The sequence below is a fragment of the Lutra lutra genome, chromosome 18, assembly GCF_902655055.1.
Source record: "Lutra lutra chromosome 18, mLutLut1.2, whole genome shotgun sequence".
Lineage (NCBI taxonomy): Eukaryota > Metazoa > Chordata > Mammalia > Carnivora > Mustelidae > Lutra > Lutra lutra.
The window spans coordinates 29855258-29879697 of NC_062295.1; the positions used below are offsets into that span (position 1 = coordinate 29855258).

Here is a 24440-nt window from a genome sequence, read left to right on the forward strand (position 1 = left end):
ATTTGGAAATGGAATGGTTGTTCCCATCCGGATTTGATTCTTCGATTTTTACTTTATTTCTCTGAATTCTGAAACTGCTCTCACCACGTTGACTTTGTTTCAGAGGGAAAATCCCTCCCATCACGATTTGTAAGAGAGAGAAAGAGCGAGCAGCCCAGGTGCCCAGCGGTTAGAAGAGGGGCTGTGGCCATCCGCTGGGAAAATTGCCCACATTCATTCAGTGGAAAACAAAGCCGTCTGGCTCAAGACAAGTTAGAAACAAAACGGAGGGAGACCCAAGTCATAATTTCCCTAGGATCAGGGCGCCTGCGTGGCTCAGTCAGTTAAGCGTCTGATTCTTGAATTCAGTTCCGGTCGTGATCTCAGGGTCCTGGAATCAGGCTCACGTCAGGCTGCACACTCAGCATGGGGTCTGCTTGGGATTCTCTCTCTTCCTCTCCCTCTCTCCCTCCCCCCTGCTCCCTGCTAATCAATCAATCAATCAAATCTTTAAATATAATAATAATTTATACTGCGATCTCAGTTTTGTTTCAAAAGAAATTGGGGCGCCTGGGTGGCTCAGTGGGTTAAGCCGCTGCCTTCGGCTCAGGTCATGATCTCAGAGTCCTGGGATCGAGCCCCGCATTGGGCTCTCTGCTTGCTGGGGAGCCTGCTTCCTCCTCTCTCTCTGTCTGCCTCTCTGCCTGCTTGTGATCTCTCTGTCAAATAAATAAATAAAATCTTTAAAAAAAGAAAAAGAAATTTTATGTAGAAAGAAAAAATAGAAGATAATACCAAAAAACAAAAAAACCATAGCGACCAGTGTTGGAATTGTGTGTGATTTTACTTTTCTTCATTTTGCCCTTCCCCATTTCCCTCACTCTACCCAGGAAGCGTAGGTTAATTACATATGAGGGGGAAAATTCAGACACTGATCGGTTCTGTGTGAAGGACCGCTTCTCCGCGGGGTGTTAGCTCTGACAGTTTTACTGGAAGTCATGCGGTGATGCCGTTCGGGTAACCGGACGCAGAGGAGATGCCCCCTGTCCAGAGGTGATGTCCCTGACCCGTAGCCAGGAGGGAGGGAGGGAGGGATTTTCCCTCAGTGGGGATGGATTTGTGCTAAGTCCGCCATACCTGAAGTCAGTGGGGCCTGGTGGGTTTACAGATAAAACGTGATATTTACATGGCCCAGTCTCAGGCCATCATTAAGGCCTCACTGTGGCATCTGGGACCCCCGTTCTGAGCCATACAGTGAGGTGGTTTTCCCTTAAAATCCCACGAAAGGAAACCCTTAAAATACTTTCAATTTTTTTTATTGAAGTGAAACTAACATTACATAAAATTAACCATTTTAGTGTGAACGATTCAGTAGCTTTTGTACATTCATGGTGTTAACTGACCACCTCTGTCTAGCTTCAGAGCATTTTCATCTCCTCAGAAGAAAACCCCAAACCCGTTACTAGTTCCTCCCACTCTTCCCTCCCCAAGCCCCTAGCATCTACCAGACTACTCTCTGTCTCCATGGATTTACCTTTTCTACCTGTTTCATACAGGTGGGGTTGTACAGTGGGTGCCCTCTGGGGCCTGACTTCTTTCATTTAAACCTCTAGGGGCTCCTGGGTGGCTCAGTCGGGTAAGCGCCCAACTCTTGATTTTGGCTCGTCATGATCTCAGGGTCATCAAATGGAGGCCTGTGCCGGGCTCTGAGCTGAAGGTGGAACCTGCTTCGCATTCTCTCTCTCCCTCTCCCCCCGCTCCCGGCCCCACTCATGTGCACTCGCGCTGTCTCTCAAAGAAGTTAGAAATAATAACTTAATCAAATAAAATAAATTCTCCAAAGTTCATCCACATGGCAGAAAATGACAAAACTTCCTTTCAAGGTTGAATAATATTCCACAGTGTGCATAAATCTTGGGTTATCCGTTCTTCCACAGATTAACACTTAGGTTGTTACCTCAAAGTACTTTTATGAATATAATGTAGTGTAACATACGGAGTTGTCAAATCGCTATGTTGTACACCTGAAAACCACCGCAACGTTGTGTGCGAACGCTATTTGAATTAAACGAGGAAACAATATAAAGAATCCCATGTTAGAATCCAAGTCTGGTGGTGACTTGAACACAGGTTGATGGAAACGTTCTCTAAGATGGCCTCCCTGCTGTGCTCCTATCTTGTGGGACATGACGCTCGTGCAGGGACTACAAGTCCAATCAACTTTTTGGTCTGGAGAGCAGTTTTCTAAAGGATTGACTATAAGTTATTCGGTAGATAATGACCACCTAGCAAAGGACTGTGGCATTTGGAAGCCCATGTGTAGGTGTGCGCATGTCCTGCGTCAGATGGTTGTTATTACGATGACTTATAGAATGTGGAGCCAGAGGAGCACTTTCATATTTTATTTTTTAAAAGATTTATTTATTTATTTTAGGGAGAGAAAGTGCATGCAGGGTGGAGGGGCTGGGAAGATGGAGAGTATCTTAGACACAGAGGATGGAGCCCGACTGCCTACAGCCCATGTTCTCTGAAGCTTTAGAATTTGAGCTTGTGCTTCTGATCAGAGTGGCACATGGACGTTTTTAGAGAAGAATTAACCTAATTTTCTTCAAGTCCTAAATTGCAGTTTCTCTTTTTAGGAAGCACAAATTCATCCAGCGTCACAAATTCTGCGGCTGGCGTTGAAGATCTTAACATTGTTCAGGTGACAGTTCCAGGTATGGACGTCTATCTGGCATTCTTGTAATTGATGTTATATTTTTCTTTTTGTTATATTTTAACCATTTCATGACATGGGTCATAAACCCTTGGAACTTTGTTATTATTATTATTTTTTTTTGCTTAGTTCACCCTTTCAACAATTCAGGAATATCAAATACAGTACAGAGTGTCAAACACTGAATATCTAGCTTATATCAGACATCGTTAATCAGATATATTGCTTCTCACAGCCACGCCTTGGCATTACTGGAAAATACACCTCAGGGCGGGCAACTCCAAGCACAAGCTACCACGGAATAGGAATTGGCCACAGAGGGGAGTTTATCTGCTGCCCATCGAGCAGTCCTTTCTGAATATGGGTATATAAAATCTATCTGGAGAGATACAAAAGAATCCAATAACATAGTCCCTCCAAAGAAGGAAACAGAGCTGAGAGAGGGATGGGATAGAGATGGTTCACTGTGCGGTGTTCTGTCTTGTGAGTTTTGAACCACATAACTGCTTTAGTTATTCAAAATTAAATACAATAAAAATGTGAAGTATTGAAAAATATTCCATTCTAGTCCTACTACGTCTTATTCCTTTTACTTGTCATATTGCGTTGGCTAAGATTGCTAATTCAGTGTTGAAGAGTAGAGGTCAACATGGATATTCTGGTCCTACAGAATGTTGAAAATGTTCCCTAAAGCAGTATGGAGTGTGTTTACATTGGTTTATAATTTGGGACATTCTCTGTCATCTACAATGGCTTCCATTTACACATTTCCAAAAAACTAAACTGAACGATAAGCCAGGTTAAGTGCTTTCTTCCTATGCTGTCAGGCTCTTTTTCCAACAGCTTTTTAGGGGGCAAATATATCAATAACCCTAGTTTGTTTGATTGTCTGATTGTTTTTAGATAATGAGAAGGAAAGATTATCCAGCATTGAAAAGATAAAACAGCTAAGAGAACAAGTCAATGACCTCTTTAGCCGAAAATTTGGTAAGTTTTTATATTGTTATGTATCCAAAAAGTATATATTTGAGGTATTTCTTTTTAATGAATACCTTTTTGATCTTTCTGGGGGTGCCTGGCTGGCTCAGTCAGAAGAACGTGCGACTCTTGATCTAGGGGTTGTGAATTCAAGCCCCATGTTGGGTGTAAAGCTTACTAAAAAAATTTTTAATAAAATGTATATTTTTAAAGATTTCTTTCTTTATTTATTTGACAGAGAGAGAGAGAACAAGTAAGCAGAGAGGCAGGCAGAGAGAGAGGGGGAAGCAGGCTCCCTCCTGAGCAGAGAGTCCGAGTGGGGCTCAATCCCAGGACCCTGAGATCATGACCTGAGCTGAAGGCTCAGGCTTAATCCACTGAGCCACCCAGGTGCCCCCCAAATATATTTTTTAAAAAAGAATCTCCCTGGGAAGGAGCTACGATCAAAATCAGTGTGTATTTTCCCCAACGATCTTTTACATGAACACCGTGATCACAACAGTCTCTCTCTTCAATTTACTGGGTTCTTACGTAATAGCCGAGCATGGCTTTCAGTACTCCCATGCGACTCATTATTTAATCTTCATAAAACCGTCTCTCAGGTAGATGCCAGGATCGTTTCTCTTTCACGGAGAGAGAAATTGTGTCTGTTACCTTGCCCATTGCCAACGTCCAAGTCAGTAAGGCTGTCCCAGAAGCAACAGTGGCTGACCGCCCCCACTGTCACTGGACGGGAAGGATCTTAACGCCTCGGCCGTAAAGACAAAGCGTGGTCTGGGAAAGGCAAGTGGCACACTGAGGCGTCTTCTGTTGCTTCTCTCCTCCCAGGTGAAGCCATCGGGGCAGACTTCCCCGTGAAGGTCCCCTACAGGAAGATCACGTTCAACCCTGGCTGTGTGGTGATCGACGGCATGCCCCCGGGCGTGGTCTTCAAGGCCCCTGGCTACCTGGAAATCAGTTCCATGCGAAGGATCTTGGATGCCGCAGAATTTATCAAATTCACGGTCATCAGGTAGGTGAGCGCCTCCTGCTTGGTCATGAGAACGAGTCTGAAGGTCGCCTGCCACCTGACCGATGGGGGTGGGGGGCAATGGGGAAGGGGGCAGTGGGATTTTTTTTTTTTTAACCCCAGGAGGTGGCCGCTTCCGGGAGCTGCATGTCCGAGGACAGATGAACTCTGTTGCTTTCACTGTGTCTCTCTCCCTTCAGACCCCTTCCAGGCCTGGAGCTTAGCAACGGTGAGTAGCCCGGGTAGGGGGTGAGAAGGGCGTCCCAGCACCCACTGTGAGGCACCAGACATGTCGCCGGGCCCTCACCCCAGGGCCCTCGCTTCTTTTTTTTTTTTTTTTTAAGATTTTATTTATTTATTTGACAGAGAGAGATCACAAGTAGGCAGAAAGGCAGGCAGAGAGAGAGGGGGGCGGGGAAGCAGGCTCCCTGCTGAGCAGAGAGCCCGATGCGGGGCTCGATCCCAGGACCCTGAGATCATGACCTGAGCCGAAGGCAGAGGCTTAACCCACTGAGCCCCCAGGCGCCCCGGGTCCTCGTTTCTTGAGTCCTAGAACAAAGCCTGGTGTTCATTGGACTCAGTTTATGTGACCTGCTGGTCATCAAGTCCTTTCCTTCTGGGGCTTCACCAGAATTCTCATCGCACAGTTTGAAGGCGCTCGCTGGCTCCCGCATATGGGAGCCCTTCCTGGCCGAGCAGTGGGCGGGGCTGGGTCGCATTTACTGAACTAGCCCAGACCAGTGGGTACATAGCGCCTGCCTGGAACCCCAGCTCCGTCCCCAGGACACCCCTGCCCTCCGCCCAGATGTCCCCCCAGTTCAGAGCCAAAAGGGGGCCACTGGGCACAGAGAGGGCTCCCAGGACCCCCTCCGGGGCTGAGGTCAGCATCTCTTCTAACTGAGTGATGCCCCGTGTTCTGAGCATGGCCCCCCGGGTCCCTGCGAGTCAACAGCGTCCCGTGCAGTGAGAAAAGCAGACGTAGGGAAGTCCTCGGGAGTCTGAGTCGCAAGGGAACCTCCTCGGTTCAAGCTGGGAAAGCTAAAATACTCCTTGAAAATTCCCGATGGTTCTTCCCAAACTCGTCTTGCTGCTGAATGGGGTTTTGTTTTTGTTTTTTTTTTTAACCTTTCTTTGTAGCTTTATGGAGGCATAATTTACATTGCATAACATTCACTTCGGTGAGGTATACACCTGTCAGCGATTTTGGATAAATTTACAGAGTTAGGCAAACTGTCCCCACCATCTAATATTAGGACATTCCCATCACCCCCCCCAAAGGTCCCTCCTACCCATTTTTCTGTCATTTCCTGTTGCTGTCCCCAGCCCCGGGCAGCCACCAAATTGACTTTCTTTCTTGTCTCTGCCCACACTTTCTTAAAGTGAATGTTTAGACCCGTGTTCTCTCCAAGTAGAGCGCACCTGCTTCATGGCCAGATTCCTTTAAATTTAAAGCAAGTAAGTTGTGTGCGGTTCTGTGCCTATGAGCAGGGTCCTTTGCGACCCACGGCAGGTAAACCACATGCCGTGGTCATCCCCCTCTCTGTGACTCTCTTGAGACCCAAATGAACAAAATATACATTAAAATGCAAACGTACTGTCAGATCAGTGTCGCTTAAAGCAGACGTGGCAAACAGGTACTTGCTGAATCATAGAAGACACCTTTCACGCGGCTCACGTACCTTTTAAAAATGGGAATGAGCGGCCAACGCTAAAAAGCCAGGGACGTTTTCTAGGAAAAGAAAGAAAAGCTGGGGACGCTTTTATGAAAGTCGATTTTGGGGATCCAGGGCGCCAAGCTTAGTGGATAGGGCATGCCACTCTTAATCTTGGGGTTGTGAGTTCGAGCCCGTCTAGCATAGCGTTTTCCTTTAAAAAAAAAAAAAAAAGTCCATTTCTAAGTTCTCTTGGAATCCGAAGATCTGGCCACAGATCCCACCTTCCGTCCAGCAGCAGCTGGCTAGGGCTGAGAGTCAGCAGTCCCTCTCTGCAGGGCCGGGTTAACCATGCCCCCCGCCCCCTGCGCCTCACCCCTGGCATTTATCATCACGTCGTTGCTGTCAGTTTTCGTATAGTGGCATTAAGAGGAAAAGTGAAATATGTCTTGTCTCCATGTCTGTATCCAAAGTGGGAAAAAGGAAGATAGACCAGGAGGGCCGTGTCTTTCAAGAGAAGTGGGAGAGAGCGTATTTCTTCGTGGAAGTTCAGAATATTCCCACGTGTTTGATATGCAAACAGAGCATGTCAGTGTCCAAGGAGTACAACCTGCGACGCCACTACCAGACGAACCACAGTAAGCACTACGACCAGTACACGGAGGAGATGCGCGACGAGAAGCTCCACGAGCTGAAGAAAGGGCTCCGGAAGTACCTCCTGGGGTCACCCGAAATCGCGGGTCCCGAGCAGAAACAGGCACTCGCCAACGTGAGCCCGAAGGAAACCACGGCCGCCGCGCAGCCCGTAGAAGACGTGGCCGGGAACTTATGGGAGAAGTTACGCGAGAAAATCAAGTCGTTCGTGGCCTACTCTATTGCGATCGACGAGATCACGGACATCAATAACACCACGCAGCTGGCCATATTCATTCGCGGCGTGGATGAGAACTTCGACGTGTCCGAGGAGCTCTTGGATACGGTGCCCATGACAGGGACGAAATCCGGCAACGAGATATTTCTGCGCGTCGAGAAGAGCCTGAAGAGGTTTAACATCGACTGGTCAAAACTGGTGAGCGTGGCCTCCACGGGCACCCCCGCGATGGTGGACGTGAACGACGGCCTGGTCACGAAACTCAAGTCCAAGGTGGCCACGGTCTGCAAGGACTCGGACCTCAAGTCGGTCTGCTGCATCATTCACCCGGAATCGCTCTGTGCGCAGAAGCTGAAGATGGACCACGTCATGAGCGTCGTGGTGAACTCGGTGAACTGGATATGCTCCCGCGGGCTGAACCACAGCGAGTTCACGACTCTGCTGTACGAGCTGGACAGCCAGTACGGCAGCCTGCTCTACTACACCGAGATCAAGTGGCTCAGCCGCGGGCTGGTACTCAAGCGATTCTTTGAATCGCTGGAAGAAATCGACTCCTTCATGTCATCCCGAGGCAAGCCCCTGCCTCAGCTGAGCTCTCCAGACTGGATCAGAGACTTGGCCTTCTTGGTCGACCTGACCATGCACCTGAACACGCTGAACATCTCCCTCCAGGGGCACTCGCAGGTCGTCACGCAGATGTACGACCTCATCCGGGCGTTCCTGGCCAAGCTGTGCCTTTGGGAGACGCACCTGGCCCGGAACAACCTGGCCCACTTTCCCACGCTGAAGTCGGTCTCCAGAAACGAAAGCGACGGCCTCAACTACATTCCCAAAATCGTGGAGCTGAAGACCGAGTTCCAGAAGAGGCTGTCTGACTTCAAAGTCCACGAAAGCGAACTGACCCTGTTCAGCTCCCCGTTCTCCGTGAGGGTCGAGAGCGTGCACGAGGCGCTCCAGATGGAGGTCATTGACCTGCAGTGCAACACGGTGCTGAAGACGAAATACGACAAGGTCGGGGTCCCTGAGTTCTGCAAGTACCTGTGGGGCAGCTACCCGAGGTACAGGGTCCACTGCGCCAAGATCCTCTCCATGTTCGGGAGCACGTACATTTGCGAGCAGCTGTTCTCCATCATGAAACTGAGCAGGACGAAATTCTGCTCGCGGCTCAAGGACTCGCAGTGGGATTCCGTGCTCCACATCGCCACATGACGTGGAAGGCATCCCCGGCCGCGCCCCGCGGACGACTGGAACCCTCTGCACCCCAGGGACGGCGAGATGAGAAGACGATGTGTACGCGATTTCCGCTTTCCAGTTCTTTCCACCTCGACTCGGAAACGCAACTTGCGGCATCCCACCCGTTCGTATGACATTTTATGCCTCAACACAGTCCGGTAAAGATCGTGAGCGTTTTATTGTATCCCTGGTGGTTGCCTTTCCTTGCGGCGGGCGGGTTCCGCTCACCCCTGAGGCCGGCACACGGAAGTTTTAGGCCGCTCAACAGAGAAACAGAGAGAGAGGCGTGTATGCGTGGAGAGTAAGCGCGCACACATCTAGTCCCCCACTTTCTGCACGGTATCCCCTGTGATCTAACACGTTCGCACGCTGGGGGACGGTCCCTTGGAGACACATTCGCCAACCTCAGTGGTCCTGTGTGATGTGTCCTCTGCCACGCCGACCCACAAAGGTAGGAGTTAAAAATGGAAAATCCACTTAACAAGTAACACAGGCTTTCAAAGGCCAAGGGAGCTGAGGTTTGGAGGTTGTTTTAGTTTTTGTTTTTTGGGGTTTTTTTTTTGTTTTTTTTTTTTGTTTGCTTTTGGTAAACTTTATTTTGAGGGACTCCTGGCTGGCTCGGTCAGTAAAGCATCTGACTCTTGATCTCTGGGTGGTGAGTTCGAGCCCCAGGTTGGGTGCGGGGATGCCTTAAAAAATTAATAAATTGTGTTTTGAAGTAATTTCCAATTTACAGAGAAGTTGCAGAAATGAGAAAGGTATGAAGAACTCTTACATGTTCTCTTGCCAGATTCTCATATGGTTGAAATTTTACCCCGATGCTTTATCACCTGTTCGTTTGGGCTCCCTCTCTCTCTTTCGTGTGTACGTGTGTGTGTGTGTGTGTGTACGTTGCCTATGAGTGTGTAGACATGAGTCTCTGAGTATAATGTGTGTTTAATCTTTTCTGAACCATTTGAGGGGGTTACATATATCCTCACCCCCTGACTACTTGAGGGCTAGTCCCGAACCACGACTTAGTGGACAGTTCTAGTAAATCGAACACTGGTGTAAGACTTTGATCTCATTTACCATAAAATGACACTGTGCATGGTGTCCCTTGTGTTCTCACATGTTTGCAAGCTGGGGACAAGTCCCCTGGAGACTGTCCTGATGGCCTTCCCTTTATAGCACGGAACCCCTGGAGAGTTGGTTTTTGAAAGCACGTGTACAAACACACACACACACACACACACACACACACACACACACACACACTGTTCTTACTCTGTATTAGCCACTGGAATTAGTGACCCAAAGAACACTTTCCAGATTGGAGGAATTAATCTGACTAGGGAACAAAAAGGCTAAAGACCCCGACCTGGTGGTGACCCATTCAGGAAGCCACGGACCAAACACTTGCATAAAAATGAAGGGAGGCTGCAGGAGAGAGAGAGACCAAACTCCAGGCCATTTCCCACGCAAGGGATCCGCCCCCAGCTGGAGCTCCAGTGCCTGTCCTCGGACCCAGGGAAAATGACCCCACCCTGGACGTCCCCGTCCTTGGCGGGTGGACTGCAGGTATGGCTGGGTCTGGCTAGCTCAGAGGCTCCCTTTCTGGGGGGAGGAAGGGGCTGGTTTACAGCGGGGTCAGGGGAGGCTGCCCCCTGTGTACCTGGGTACCCATGTACCTGGGCTGATGTCTACACTGAGTATCAAAGGGGCCTCCCTGTGGACCCTGCAGGGAAAAGTCAGCCCCTTCCGTGATAGACCAGAAGCTAGGGCCCAGAGTGATTCAGTGACTGGCCAAGGTAACATGGCAGAGATGTGGTCAGGATTCAGACTAGGGCTGTGGGACGCCTAAGTCCACGTTATTCCATGACAGGTGGCTGTCCTGTGTGGCTTTCTGGTGGTGAGCCCCTGAGAGGACAGCAGAGGACAGCCCGGGCTGCCTTCTGTGACTGGACTCTCCGTGGGCCGTTCTGCTTTGAGTCACCTCCTACCGCCCCTAGCTTCCTTCTTCACCCTGCGTGTGTGTTGGCACCGCAGTGGCCCAGGACCGTCACTCCGGCGACTGAGCCACGCCTACGAGAACTGACTGAATGAGCAGGTGGTTTTCTGGGGTCGTGGATTGATGGGGCATCTCCAAATGAGAGCCCTTAGGAGCGGGGTGCTCGGGCCCAGCCCAGGAGCCGGGGGCTGGATTTGGTGGTCCCCATCAGTTCCTAGGGGCAGAGAGTACACAGCATCTCCCCCAAGGCCCTGTCTTCCCATCCCAGGGCGGCCAGAGGACACTGGTCACTCCTCCAACACGGGCCTGGGGTGGGGGTGGGGGCTGGAGCTCTGGAAGCCGGGCCCCTGTCACCTCCCTCCTCTGAGCGCGCATTGGCCACAGCACCCGCCACTAGGGCTGAGCCACAGACCAGGAGCTCTGCGGGGTCAGGAGAGCATAATGGGTCCTGTCCGGCTTTGGAACCAGAAAGAAAAGCCTCCCTCCACCTCCCGGCTTTGCCACCCACTTGCCATATTACCCTGAAAACCCGCTTACATTTTCTGAGGCTTGGTTTCCACCACCATAAACCTGACAGGGTTGTTCTCAGAACCAAAAACAAGGTAAAGAATGAGCCCCGCACTGTGCCTGGCCCCGAGAAAATTCCCCGCACACACACACCAGCTGCTGCCATAACTCAGGCCCCTACACGCGTGCCGGTCCCGCGCTCTCCCTAGGTTCCCCTGGGGGACGGCAGAGGCCCCCCTGCCCTCAGGCCCCTGCACCCCCCTGCCCCGGGGCCCCCTCCTCAGCAGGCAACAGTGGGGCCAGCACAAGGCCACCTCCAGGGGACCAGGAATGCAGAAAACCATGAGAGAAACATTTGATCAGGAACTTAGCTTGGAAAAAATGAAACTACAAATTAGGAAAATCAGTATTTTTATCTCACACAGTTTGTTTTTTTTTAATCATACTTGCGACTGAACAAGCAAAGGGGTTGGGATGGTCGGTGGTTCATTCTCCCACAGCTTCGCATGCTAGCGCGGGAGGGGCTGGACTTTTCCAGCACACCGAGTGTACAGAAAGCAGACGAAGGGCCCCGGGATGTTCTCAAGGCCTGGGTCAGTCTTTGTGCTGCTCAAATTATTCTCTAGAGAAGCTCGGGTCCCCTTATCTCAAAGGGACCGCCTTGCCCATTGTCTTGAGCCATCTCCCCTATGGGCGGGGCCCTCCTCCCCGCTGCCTTCCTCTTAAGCTGCTGCTTTTGCAAGATTTGCAGCCCAGGTTGCACCCCCGGTGTCTTTGCGTTTTGCAGAAGATCCACCAGCAAAGACTTTGAGGCCATGGGCTGGCAGCAGGGCTGGTGGGGCCGGCAAGGGACGGTGCATCAGTGAGTGACTGCTCTCTGGTACAGCTCTAACTGGGCAGGGAATAACCATCTCCCTATACCTAGATGACAATTCTTCTTTGTCACCGAACTAAGGGGCACACAGGGCGCGCTGCGGCACCCTTCTTCAGAACTCTTCTGCAGTGGGACCCCAGTTTTAGCAGGCAGCTTCTGTCCAAACAGCCAGCGCGGGGCGGGGCGGGGCGGGGGCGGGGGGACCAGGGGTTCCTATTGCACTTGGCCCCGTGCAAACTTAGTCTCGGCCAAGGCCAGGGCAGTGTGCCAACGGACCTCGACCTCGGTTCCCGCAACTTCCCCCAACCCCCCGCCGCAGCAGAGCGCACAGTCCACAGTCCCAATTCTATAAATAACCCCAAGGGCATGCCCAGCCCGGTCCGCCCGGCTGCTCTGCAGGACCTCTGCCCACTCCCTGCAGCATTAACTGAGAGCGCGGAACAGTTAGCCGGGCGGGGCCGGACTGCCCGAGGCATCCGGACTTCTGGAACTGTACAGGTGTACACCGGGAGGGGAGGGGCAGGGCGGAGAAGCCAGGACACCACCTCGGGGAAGCCGCCGGGCCTCAGACCTCGGACGCCAGCTTCCGCTTGGTGCTCTCGCTGCAGCGGTGCAGGATGAGGTCTGCGCTGGGACGCGGGGGCACCGCGGGCTGTGGCTTCGCGCGCTCGCTCTCCCGCTGCTCCCCTGCGGCGGAAAGCAGGGGCCTGATGAGAGGCCCCGCCCCACCCTCCAGGCCCCACCCCGGACCCCGCCTCCCCGGTCAGCCCCGCCTCCAGACCACTCAGGACTCTCACGCCGCGCCCCTGGCCTCACCCCTGTCCCCGCCCCATCCTCTAGGCTCCGCCCCAAGGAAGCCCGTCCCCAGGCCGCCGCGGGGACTCTGGGCACCCGCTCCCGGCGCTCTGCGGCCCCAGCCCCGCCCCCTCCTCCAGACCCCGCCCCGTCCCCCAGGCCCCGCCCCGCCCCGCCCCGCCCCCGCCCCAGGCGGCCGGCCGCGCTCACCGCGCGGGCTGGCTGCGCTCTGCGGTCCCGGCCGCCCCGGGCGGCGACGCTGCTGCAGATAGCGGACACTGTTGCGCCGGTAGGTGTCCTGGCTGAGGCGCTTCCGCGACCGCTGGTGGATGCTGTGCGCGTTGCGGATGGACGACCTGGGCCCAGCGGGACGGGGGCGTTACTCAGGCCGGGCCACCCTCGCTGCGCCCGCGTCCCAGCCTGCGGGGACTCGCATGACCCGCCCTGGGGTCCAACGACTGGCCCCGAGCTGTGGGGAGCGGGGCGGGGATCCCACACGACGGGGCGGGGCTGGAGGTCCATTTCCCACGCCCCTCGCCCGCCTTCAGCCCGGGCCCTCCCAGGAAGCCCTTTGGACTGCCGCCGCCCTGCCCTCGGGGACAAGCCCCAGGCACGCGGGGCATCGACGTCTTCACCTGCACCCCCACACCCCTGCGCTCCCACCGCCCCCGTGCCGGCCCCACGGTGGGGGAGGGCACGTCCACCCTCGATCCTGCGAGGGCGCTGTCTCCCCGGCTGGCTGGCGTGCCCCCCTCCTCGGCACGGCCAATCCAGGGCCTGCACCCACAGAGGGGACCCGTGGCACCCCCTCCTCACCCCCGTCCAGTCCCGGGACCCGCGCTCACCGCCGGGGAGGTGCCCCTCGGCTCTTGATCTGCCGTTGGGCCTGGGCTACGTCCTGCCCGGACTTCTGTAGGTACATGGACGGGAAGTAGCCTGTGATGTCGTCTTTCCTGCAACAGAGGCAGCCCTTGAAGCCCCCCGCAGTCAGGGGGGGAGCGGGGGGGGGGGCTCAGGGGTCCCTCTAAACAACTGGGGTTAAGACAGCTGGAGGTTGCAGACAGCCTGAAGCCTGGCCAACACCAGACCCTGTCCCACCGCGCCTCAGCTTCTTTATCTGTGCAAAACAGGCCCCCCCAGCCATGATGTTGGTAGTGCGAGGAAGTTAGCAGGTCCAACTTGCCCCCCAGGGACATGTGTTTGCAGTAAAACATCTGCCACCCGGTGTATTTGTTGTTTTCTCTTTCAAAGCCACGGCTTCCTGAGTCCAAGAACTTTTGCCTGTCCCCAGGTCACCAAGTTCCCCTATGCTTTCTTCCAAAAGCTTTTTAATTTGGGGTTTTGTGCTTGGTGGTTGAGAGATATCCTCCTGCCTCCGAGCCCCCAGCCCCAGGGCCAGGCTGATGGTGGGTGCTGGGGCCACGGGCTGCAAGCCGAGCTGAGGACAGGCCCTAGGACTCCAGGCTCTGAAGGGGTGTCCAAGGACCTGGGGAGGCCCGGTGGGTCTGAGAAGATGCCTCTGCGAGCCCCCAGGAGGAATGACCAGAGAAGAATCGGTGACAACCAAAGATTTAAAAGCAAAAAGCTTCTCAAGTAAAACAATGAACGCAACAATGAATCGTGTTGTAGAAAGAACAACAGATGGCGAGGGGACCCCAAGTCACAAAGGACAAGGACAGCGAACCCTGAGAGCCGGGTTGGGCGGGATAATCACTGATCTGCTACCAAAATGGAGACTGAGTCCAGAGAGAGGCGGTGGCTTACTTGGAGTCCCACTCGCCATTGAGCATGGAGCCCAAACAGACCAGCCCCTGGGCCAGGGCTGACCCTCAGGGTGGGCACAGTGGGGGGGGGGGGTAGGGACCTCTCCTACCTGATGACCCACCAACCATCCAGGAGCTTATGAATGACCTCGATGGCTTCTCCCTCCTGCAGCGACACTTCGTCCTCCATCTCGGCGGTATAGGCTTTGATGGTGACATAGGGCTCACCTGGTTGGCCGCCGGGGCAGAGGCACGGTGTGAGGGTCGGCCCAGCACCTGCCTGCCTCCCCTCCTCTGCGCTCTGGGTCCCGAGGCTTCCTCCAGCAAGAGCCCAGGACCGCCCTCTCCTGCTGGTCCCTGCTGGTCTCCCTCTGCAAGCTCCTGCCCCCCACTCTTGGGTCACCTGCAGTTCTGCCCTCTGCCCGCAACACCCCCCACCATCCACACCAAGGGCCAGGCACCTCAAGAGGCCGCGTGGCCGGGCAGGCAGTGCAGGGGTGGAGCGCCCGTCCACGGGGGACCTGAGCCCCTTGACCCGGCATCCATGCCTTTACTGGGTTTTCCACAGGTGCCATAAATCTGCATTCGGTTGTGAAATCTCTCCATTTTAAAATACGGGTCAACTAACTTACCTCCACCTCCCCATGGGCCCCATCCAGCTCGGGGGGCTGCCAGTTCTCCCCTTGATGTCAGCGAGGACGCCCCCGCCTCCAGGCAGTACTCCTTCCTGAATCGCAGAGCTGCTCATCCGCCCGCTTCCCGCTGCACCTGGCCAGAGCTGGACCCACCCCTACTCTACCTCCTGGTTCTCTGTCCTGACTAAGGGCACCACCTCCTACCTGGGCCTATCAAGCCAGACTCTGGGATCTCCACCGTGACCTCACTGTCCACCCCACAATCCTAGCCAACCCCAAAGTGGATATGATTGTATCCGGTTTCTGAAGAGCCCGGAGCCCCTCTGGTCCCCTGCCCCTCACATCCTTACGGCCATGGAGGGCAGACCACACCTTCGTAGTTGGGCTCTGGGTCCTCTGACTCGTCAGGACTGTCCAGGGGTTCCAAGTAGGACGCCGGGACCCAACCTCGCTTTGTCTTTGTTTGGCAAAACCACCAGCCTGTGGGAGGGGGGAGGCCAGAAGTCTGGGTGGGCGTGGCAGCCTCCCTCAGCCCCCAGGGTGGTAAGGACAGCAGGACACACACACACAGACATGCAACACTCAGATTCAGAAATGTCACCTGTCCCACACTCCATGCACGCAGGTCACAGGGTTACAGCCCAGAGTCTGCTTCCCACCCAGCACAACCAGAAGCTGGCCTGGCCACTTAGACCTAACCCCCAGGGATGCACAGATGCCCAAATACTCCCCCGGGGGGCTGGGGAGGCGCCTTCAGCGTGCGGAGGACAGTCGGGGCCCCCCGAAGGAACCACGAGCCCGTCAGTGAAGAAGGTCCCAGCAGGGCGGGGAGACTGACCACTCTCACTCTTCTCCACAACATCCACCACGTCCCCCGTGGCCAGAGCCATCTGGGAGCCTGAAGTCTTCTCGAAGTCAGCGATGGCCCGGTACGTCTGCAGGATGATGGGGCCCGTGATGTCTGGACAGAAGGAGAGTGGGGTGAGCGGACAGGGGCGGGTGGGCTGCCTCCTCCAGGCAGTCCCCTGCACGGGCCACCGGAACCAGGCGTGCCGGAACTGGACCCCCCCCCAATGCCCCGCCAACTGGAAAGCAGCCGACACCAGCCGGTCTTGGCAGCCCCGCATTGACGGAGCACCTGCTGTGTTCCTGACACTAGTCACACACCCAACACACGCTCTTTCTTACTCAATGAGGTTAGTGAGCAGCCCCCCAGGGCCCTAATGTGCACGCCGATCGCCCCAGGATCTTGCTGGAACACGGGTTCTGATGCCATAGGTCTGCAGTGGGACCTGAGAGTCTGCATTTCTAACCGGACCCCCAGGTCTTGCTCCTGCGCTATATTATGGACTGAAATACGTCTCTTCCTCCCTCCCTAAAATTCACATGTTGAAGCCCTAAGCCCCAGTACCTTAGAATCTGTATCTGGAGTTAGAGCCTTTAAGGAAGAGATAGGGATGGGGCCCTGACCGTAGGACTGGTGCCCTACACCCCGATCTCAGACTTCCAGCCTCCAGAATGGTGAGAAAATTCATTTCTGTCATTTAAGACCCTCCCGCCCTCCTCCCTGAGGTCTGTGGTGCTTTGGCCCGCGTAGACTAAGACACTGCTGGGCCCCAGACCATACCCTGAGTGGCCCATGGACCCTGTCCAGGCATCCCACTGACTGGTCGAAATCCTGCTCCCCATTTCATGGCTGCCTTGACCTGAGTCCCCAGTTAAATCAAGCCTCCATGTGTCCAGCTGTGAAATGGGGCTAATAGCACTTTGGTCCCTACTTCCTGTTGGTACAGAGATTATTACAATGTGTGCAAGACATTTAAAATAGGGCCTGGGACAGAGTGAGTCCTTAATCAACGTCAGGTTGTATTAGTAACAATTACCGGCCATACAGATCGGACACTGAGAGCCCTGACAGCCGCCTCCACCCCCAGGCCTGGTCATTCATTCAGCCACGACATCGCTGGCTGTGGGGAGCCAGGGTCGGGCTGGGCTCTGCAGCACAGATGGGAGCTCTGAAAGCTTCACTTGATGACCAGCGACCCCCAAAGACCCCCAGCCTTTAGCGCAAGCCACCGAGACACCTCCCCCCCCAGCCCTTTTCCCTGCAGAGCCTGTGCTCAGGATCCTATATCATATCCCAGTCCCCATGGGGTGACCTACAGGTGGCTGTCCCCGCCGCTCACCCGAAACGCTGTTGTCTTTCGGCATCAGGTAGGTCTCTGTTTTTTTTGTCCTGTAGGAAAGGAGAGTCTGGGTTAGGTGTGCGGCTTCCCACAGGGGAGCAGAAGCTCCCGGCAGACCTACAGAAGAACTTCCCAAGCAGAAAAGGAATGTAGGGGCTATGGGGGCTGCTGCGGAGGGAAGGAAGCCACGGGATGGGCAAGGAGAGGCCCCCCACCCCCGCCTTCTGCAGACCCAAAGGAGGAGGCAACAGCTGAATGCAGGTGAGGCACTCTGGTCCGGGAAAGGCTCTTGTCACCTCGGCGGGCAGCTCCCTTCTTCCGGGGCCTCAGGGCAGAGGCCCACGGGAGATGGGCATCCCCGCCACCCAGGCCCCTGGGCGCTGCGCTGCCCTGCCCTGGGTCGGGGGGATTGTTCAGCGGGGCTGTGTGTTCCCCAGGCCTCCCCCATACTCAGCGAGTCGAGAGGGACCGAGAGAGGGACCTTCCCCAGCAGGACAGCACATGGGACCTCCCTCGGCTTCTCCGATGCTTTCCACCAACAGTGGCCACCAGCCCTCCCCGCGCCCCCGCAGGGGCTCTGCGCTTCACACTTTGTAAATGCTCTCCCCGACCCCCATTCCTCCCTCTGGCCCTTCCCACCCCGCTACTGATGGGGAAACTGCTTTCAGAAGGCAAGCGGAGGCTGTGGACCTAGGAGGGCGGACCCCCAGCCCAGAGAGCTCCCCCACCCCAGACCCAGCACCGGGAGGCTCAGCGGGCTCCAGGCAGAGACGTGGCAGGGACGCTGGGGGCAAGGGGGGTCACGGTTTCCAGGTCACACAGGCCAGAGTTGGAATCCTTCCTCCTTCTCTTTTGGGCTGTGTGACTTTGGGTGAGTCGTCTCCCCTCTCTGAGCTTGACTTATCTGTCCTAGTGGGGAGGTCCCGCACCCCTCCCCAGGCAGAGCTCACCACCGCCCTTCCCTCTTCCACTTCACGGCCAGAACGAGGGGCCACTCACTGGCTGTCCGTGGGGAGCTTGAGGTCGTCGGGGCGCACCTTGAAGAAGTCGAGGAGGTGGGGGCAGCGGGAGATCTTGACCGGCAGGCTCATGAGGGCGTTGCAGTACTCGGTGAGGGTGCCCTGGCGGCTCTCTGCGGCCCGCTGCCCATCGAACCACCGTGGGGCTGGAGGGGCCCAGGAGGGACAGCAGAGGACCCGTGAGCACACGCCCAGGTCAAGTCCCCGAGGGGGTGGGAGGAGGGGGCGCAGCTGGGGTGGGGCAGGCCAGGGGGGCCGGGCCGGGGGACCCTGCTCCTCACCTGGCAGGTGGGGGATGATCCTGTTCTGTGGGTTGATGTCCCCCGCCTCGATAGGAAACATTTCCTTTAACAGTTTCTGGACACAAAAGAAGAGGTGAAGGCGCGGACTCGGAAACGACTCCTCACCTGGCCTGGGCTAGACGCTCCGGCTGCCGTCCTGGGTCCTCTCTTTCTGTCCCACCTTATGCTCACGCCACCAGCAGATCCTTCCGGTTCTACTCCTGAAATCTGTCCAGAATCTGACCCTTGTCACTACCCACACAACCGCCACCTCAATCTGAGCTTCCACGGAGCCCGGACCTACGCCCGCTTCCATCTTTGTCCTCAATCCAGCACCCTCTTCACACTTAAACTGGATCCTGTCTCTCCTCTGCCCAGAGCCCTCCCTGACTCTCAGCTCACTCAGACTGGAAGCCAGAGGCTTCACGTTCGTCTCCGAGGCCCCGCAGACCTGTCCCCGCCTGCCTCACTTACCTCCCTGGCCACCACCCACCCCTCCCTTGTTCCCTCTCTTCAGTCATCTCTCAATATTGCAGGCCCACTCCTGCCCCAGGGCCTTTGCACTTGCTCTTCCCATTCTTTCCCCCCCATACTTGCGCTTTCTCTTTCTCTTGTCCTTCTTCAAGTCTTTGCTCAGATGTCACCCCCTCAGTGAAACCTTCTCCCTGGCGATTTCCCCTCCTAGCTCAGTCCTCCCACCCCCCACCCTCCCCCGCTTTATTTCCTCTACAGTTCTGATGACTGTCTAACATACTGTGTAAATTCCTTGCGTTTTGTTTGTTAACCTGACTCCTCCGCTAGAACTGAAGGTCCACAAGGGAGGGCAAGGACTTGTATCTTTTTTATGCCCCTGTCACCTTCAGAGCATCTCCCGCTCACCAAGTAGGACGCGCCGGGCACTCAGGGGGTGCTCGGTAAATAGTTGTTGAGTGAACGAACGAGTCCACCAGTCAGTAAAAGGGGCTAATCCTACATTGAAACAACCCAGAACAGTTTAAAGAGGAGAGACGGCGTCGCATACACATCAGTATGGACCGGTCTCAAAAACACGACCTAGTAATGGGAACAAGGCAGAGAAGGAAACAGCCACGATGCTGATGGCTTCTGGAAAACCTGTGGAAAACGCACGCTTAACACGACTCTGTCTTGTTCTTGGACTTGTGTGTGTGTGTCTGTGTCTGTGTGTGTGTGTGTGTGTCTATGGGTGTCCATCCAGGGCTGGAGCTGGGACAAGGGCAGGGGATAAAGGGTGCTTTCCACTTCTTTTGTAATGTTTTATTTTCTTTATCTTAAAAAAGGCTTGTGGGTCGGGGCACCTGGGTGGCTCAGTGGGTTAAAGCCTCTGCCTTCGGCTCAGGTCCTGATCTCAGGGTCCTGGGATGGAGCCCCGCATCGGGCTCTCTGCTCAGCGGGGAGCCTGCTTCCCTCTCTCTCTGCCTGTCTCTGCCTACTTGTGATCTCTGTCTGTCAAATAAATAAACAAAATCTTAAAAAAAAAAAAAAAAGGCTTGTGGGACGCTTGGCTGGTTCAGTCGGTTAAGCATCTTCCTTCGACTTAGGTCATGATCCCAGGGTCCTGGGTTCGAGCCCCGATTCAAGCTCCCTGCTCAGCGGGGAGCCTGCTTCTCCCTCTGTCTGTCATCCCCCCTGCTTGTGCTTCCTCTCTCCCTCTCTTCCTCTCCCTCTCTTTCTCTCCCTCTCTTTCTCTCCCTTTCTCTCCCTCTCTTCCTCTCCCTCTCTTTCTCCCTCTCTCTCTGTCAAATACATAAATGAAATCTTTTTTAAAAATGCTAAGTTTATGTTCTGTGTATTTTATCCCCTTAAAACATACTTTAAGGAAATCTTGCCATTTGCGGCGACAGTGGATGGAACTAGAGGGTATTATGCTAATGAAGCAAAATAAGCCAGAGAAAGACAATTATCATATGATTTCACTCATATGTGGAATTTAAGAAACAGGATAGAAAACAGGAAACAGGAAAGAAACGGGAAAAAGAAAAAATGAAATCAGAGAGGGAGACAAACCATAAGAGACTCTCAACTCTAGGGAACACTGAGGGTGGCTGGAGCGGAGAGAGGTGGGGGGACGGGGGGACCGGGCAACCGGTGAGGGACACTGAGGAGGGCACATGATGCGACGAGCAGGGGGTGTTATACGCAACTGATGAACCACTGGCCTCTACCTCTGAAACTAATTATACGGTATATGTTAACTAATGGAATTTACGTTAAAAAAAATAAAAAATAAAACATGCTCTAAGGAAAATGTTCTAAGTTAAGGAATAATGCCCCTCCGCTGTGGGCTGGGGGTGCTCTGGGTTCCTCCCTTCCTGGCCAGCACCTGGGCCACCCTCCTCCTGGAAGGGCAGAGCTGGGACTGGGTGCGATGTCATCTCCCCGACATACACACACACACGCACACGCACATACGTGTGCGTGCAGAGCACTCACGTGTAACTCGTAAATCTCCGTGAACTTCCGGTAGACCACCTTCTCAGATAGGTCCTGCCACTTCACCAGGAACATGTACACCTGGGGGGGGGGGGGGACGACTCGTTCAGCTTCCTGGGGGAGCCTATGGGACTTGGGGGCAGGGGTGGGGTGGAGAGCAGGGAGAGCACTCTCTGGGGTGACCTGGGTGACTGAGAGGGCACCGACTTCAGGGACCCCGGAGCTCCTGCTCTCCAGCTTTAGGACCCGGGGCGAGATGTTCAGCTCCTCCCAAATGAACTCAATTCCTCATCTGTAAGTTGGAGACACAGGGGCTCCTGGGGTTGGCAGGAGAGTTACAGGCAGTGAGACAGAAGAGCCTGGGCTCAGACTGTTCGAGAACTCGGGGAGAGACTGTATGGTCCCATTTCTACCACACGTTCAGAAGAGACAATCTACCCAGACAGAACGTAGATTAGTGGTGGCGGGGGCTGGGCTGGGAATGGGGGTTCCTAACGGGTCTGGGGTTTCTTTGGGGTGTGACAAAAATCTAATATTGACTCCGTGAGGGGCACCTGGGTGGCACAATCGGTTAAGCTTCCGACTCTTGGATGGGGCTCAGGTCGTGATCTCGGGGTTGTGAGGTCGAACCCCACGTTGGGCTCCCCGCTCAGCTCAAAGTCTGCTTGGGATTCTCTCTCCCTGTCCCTCTGCCCCTCCTGCTCATGCTCTCTCTCTCTCAAATAAATACATCAAATTAATAAATATATTTAAGGGGCGCCTGGGTGGCTCAGTGGGTTAAGCCTCTGCCTTCTGCTCAGGTCATGATCCCAGGGTCCTGGGATGGAGCCCCGCATCGGGCTCTCTGCTCAGCAGGGAGCCTGCTTCCTCCTCTCTCTCTGCCTGTCTCTCTGCCTACCTGTGATCTCTGCCAAATGAATACATAAAATCTTTAAAAATATGTATATATTATATATATATAAATATAAATTGAATAATGGTTGCACAACTTTGTGACTATTAAAAACCACTGAGCTGTACAATTTATCTAGGTGAATTATAGCTCAATGAAGACATTATTAGAAAAAAAGGAAAGGAAACTTGGTGAGGAGAAACCAAAATAGAGCCACAAAAAGGAACAAATCACTGACAGGTGCATCCACACGGTGAGTCTCGGAAGCATTCCACTAAGTGAAAGGATACAAAAGGCCACCCACGTGGCAGGTAGGATTTCCTTTCTAGGACATTCTGGAACAAGGGCCACTCACTCAAGGTGGACAGAGATCAGAACAGTGGTAGCATCTGGGGGCTGATGGAGGAGGAAGTGGGGAGTGAGAGACTCTGGGGCTGATGGCGGCAATCTCTACCTTGATGAGGGTTTGGATTACGTTGGGACATTCTGCAAAAGTATCCCTAAGATGGGTGGGTTTCATTTTACATAAATTTTACATCAAAAGAGAAAAAAACAAAAGCAAACAAAAAACAAACTAGGGGCGCCTGGCTGGCCCAGAGAGTGAAGGATGCCACTCCTGATCTCTGGGTCATGAGTTCGAGCCCCTTGTTGGGTGTAGAGATGACTTAGAGAAATAAAACTTAAAACAAAACAAACAAACAAGGAGTGGCCCAGATTCTCCCTCTCCCACTCCCCCTGCTTGTGTTCCCTCTCTCGCTGTGTCTCTGTCAAATAAATAGATAAAATCTTTTAAAAATATATTTCAAAATTTAAAGTGAAGAAAGAGAAGAAAGGTCTTCGGTAGGATACTACACGTGCTCTAGAAATATCATACAAGACAAAGCCGATTTCCTCCCTGGCCTTCCTCCGGGCCTGGGGCCCCTGGGGTGGGGTGGGGGGGGTGGACATGTCTGGGGAGACGCATCCCAGTCTCCCAGGACAGCCGATGAGGGAAGGGGCCTTTGGTGGTGTCACCTCCTGGAGGGGATCCCACTGCAGCGTAACTGACCGCAGGGCCGGCCGGGGGAGACAGAGGGTTGCCGGCAGTCGTCGTCCCTCCCGGAGGACGCTCCCTGAAACCGGGGATGGTCAGGGAGGGCTGCCCGGAGGAGCGCGCCCCGCAGTGGCGCGCTGGGCTGCCCCGACGCGAACCGAGAGCCTTCGGGGCCTCCCGGCTGGGGCGCGGGAGCACGGAGTGAGGTCGGCTGGCGGGGTCGGGGGTGGGGGCGCAAGGCCGCGCGTCCTCGAGGGCCCCGGGGTGCCGGGTGCGCGCGTTTCAGGGGCGCACATGCAGGCGCACGCCGACGGGCCGGGGCCCCGGGAGCGCGCGGGGACAGCGCCGCGTGGCACCTGCGCCTCCGCGACGCACCCCCCGCAGGGCCCCCCACAGGGCCCCCCGCAGGGCGCCGGGGGCTACTCACGTAGTGCTGGCTGGGGACGAAGCGCTTCTCGAAGCCCAGAAGGGCGATGTGGCGGATGAAGGTGTCCCCCATGGTTGGGCTGCGGGGCCTCCCCTCGGCGGGGCGCTCCCTGGCTGGGCCTTAAATGCGGGGGAAAGAGGAAGTCGCTCTGGCCTCGCCAGGGCTGGGGGCGGGAGGGGGCAGGGAGGGGGCAGGGAGGGGGCAGGAAGGGCGCCGCTTCTTCTTTCAGTTTCTGGGATTCCTCGGACGCCGATGGCGCGGACGTGGGCGGCCTCCGGCAGCCGCGTGGATGCGAGAGCTTGCGGGGCGCTCCCCGCCGTCTGCGCGCCCCGAGCCCCCGGTTTGGGGGCGCCCATCCCCCACCCCTCCCTCTGGCAACCTGAGGACCAGCCACGCCGGCCTCTCGGCTGTTCATGGAACACTCCAAGCTGCTCCCAGGGCAGGGGCTTTGCCCTTGCGGGGCCGCCTGGACTTTGTCCCTAACTCCCTCCCTCCTGGTCTTCAGGTTTCTGCTCAGATGCCACCTCCTCCGAGAAGCCTTTCTGGGTAACTTCATGCAAAGGAGCAAAACTTCATGCTTCCCCCCCCACCTTTCCTGTTTCGATTCAGAGCACTTACTACACTGACATACTGCCCGTTTCCATTTTTTTTTTTTAACAACGTGTCTCCTTACCAGAGTATTAGCCCCATGAGAGCAAGGGCTTGGCCTGTTGGGACAGGGCTCTGGCCCCAAGCCCTAGCCTGGCAACTGGCTTGCAGAGGGCCCTCCGTAAATACTTAGGTAGAAGCCCAACAGTCCCTGCCATGGGAGCGTGTGCGAGCCAGTGAGCGTCAGGTGGATATCTGCAGGGGTGTGTGACTGAGAGCCAGGGGCGGAGAGGACGGGCTTTGAGTGAGAACTGCATTCAAATCCTGAGCAAGTGGACCCTCGGTCCTGACTCAGTTTCCTCCTGAGTGAAATGGGACCACAGGCTCTGCTGAGAGGGGATGTGGGATGAAGAGGTGTGGTGGGAGGGGATGTCGGGCCAGGAGGTTCAGAGGTTACAGAGCCGGTCCAAGGTCACAGGGCAGGTGGCCTCCAACCCAGACTGCAGGCTCAGGTTGGCGGGGCCAGTTAGTGGCCCAGATGCACAGATTCCAAGACCCAGA

General features: G+C 55.1%; 2 protein-coding genes across 12 annotated transcripts in view; one reads left to right on the forward strand and one right to left on the reverse strand.

Annotated features, from left to right (window-relative positions):
• LOC125090469 (general transcription factor II-I repeat domain-containing protein 2) overlaps positions 1-9518 on the forward strand; it is a 36954-nt gene extending 27436 nt beyond the window's left edge. For 3 of the 11 annotated variants that reach the window (XM_047713143.1, XM_047713142.1, XM_047713144.1), the window contains exons 12-16: positions 2619-2696; positions 3599-3682; positions 4502-4685; positions 4883-4911; positions 6808-9517. In XM_047713143.1, the coding sequence (XP_047569099.1) occupies positions 2619-2696; positions 3599-3682; positions 4502-4685; positions 4883-4911; positions 6808-8414 (1982 nt within the window). In that variant the 3' untranslated portion in view covers positions 8415-9517. The other 8 variants (XM_047713145.1, XM_047713146.1, XR_007124339.1 and 5 more) reach the window with 7 other exon arrangements.
• Positions 9519-11329: 1811 nt separating this feature from the next.
• NCF1 (neutrophil cytosolic factor 1) lies at positions 11330-23748 on the reverse strand. The gene is made up of 12 exons (XM_047713151.1): positions 23671-23748; positions 23292-23410; positions 20940-21020; positions 18489-18564; positions 18188-18353; positions 17189-17238; positions 15841-15963; positions 15375-15482; positions 14478-14595; positions 13450-13557; positions 12815-12960; positions 11330-12496 (listed from the first exon to the last, which is right to left on the reverse strand). The coding sequence occupies exons 2-12, from the start codon at positions 23361-23363 to the stop codon at positions 12375-12377; spliced, it is 1170 nt and encodes a 389-aa protein (XP_047569107.1). The 5' UTR covers positions 23364-23410; positions 23671-23748; the 3' UTR covers positions 11330-12374.
• Between the last annotated feature and the right edge of the window lie 692 nt (positions 23749-24440).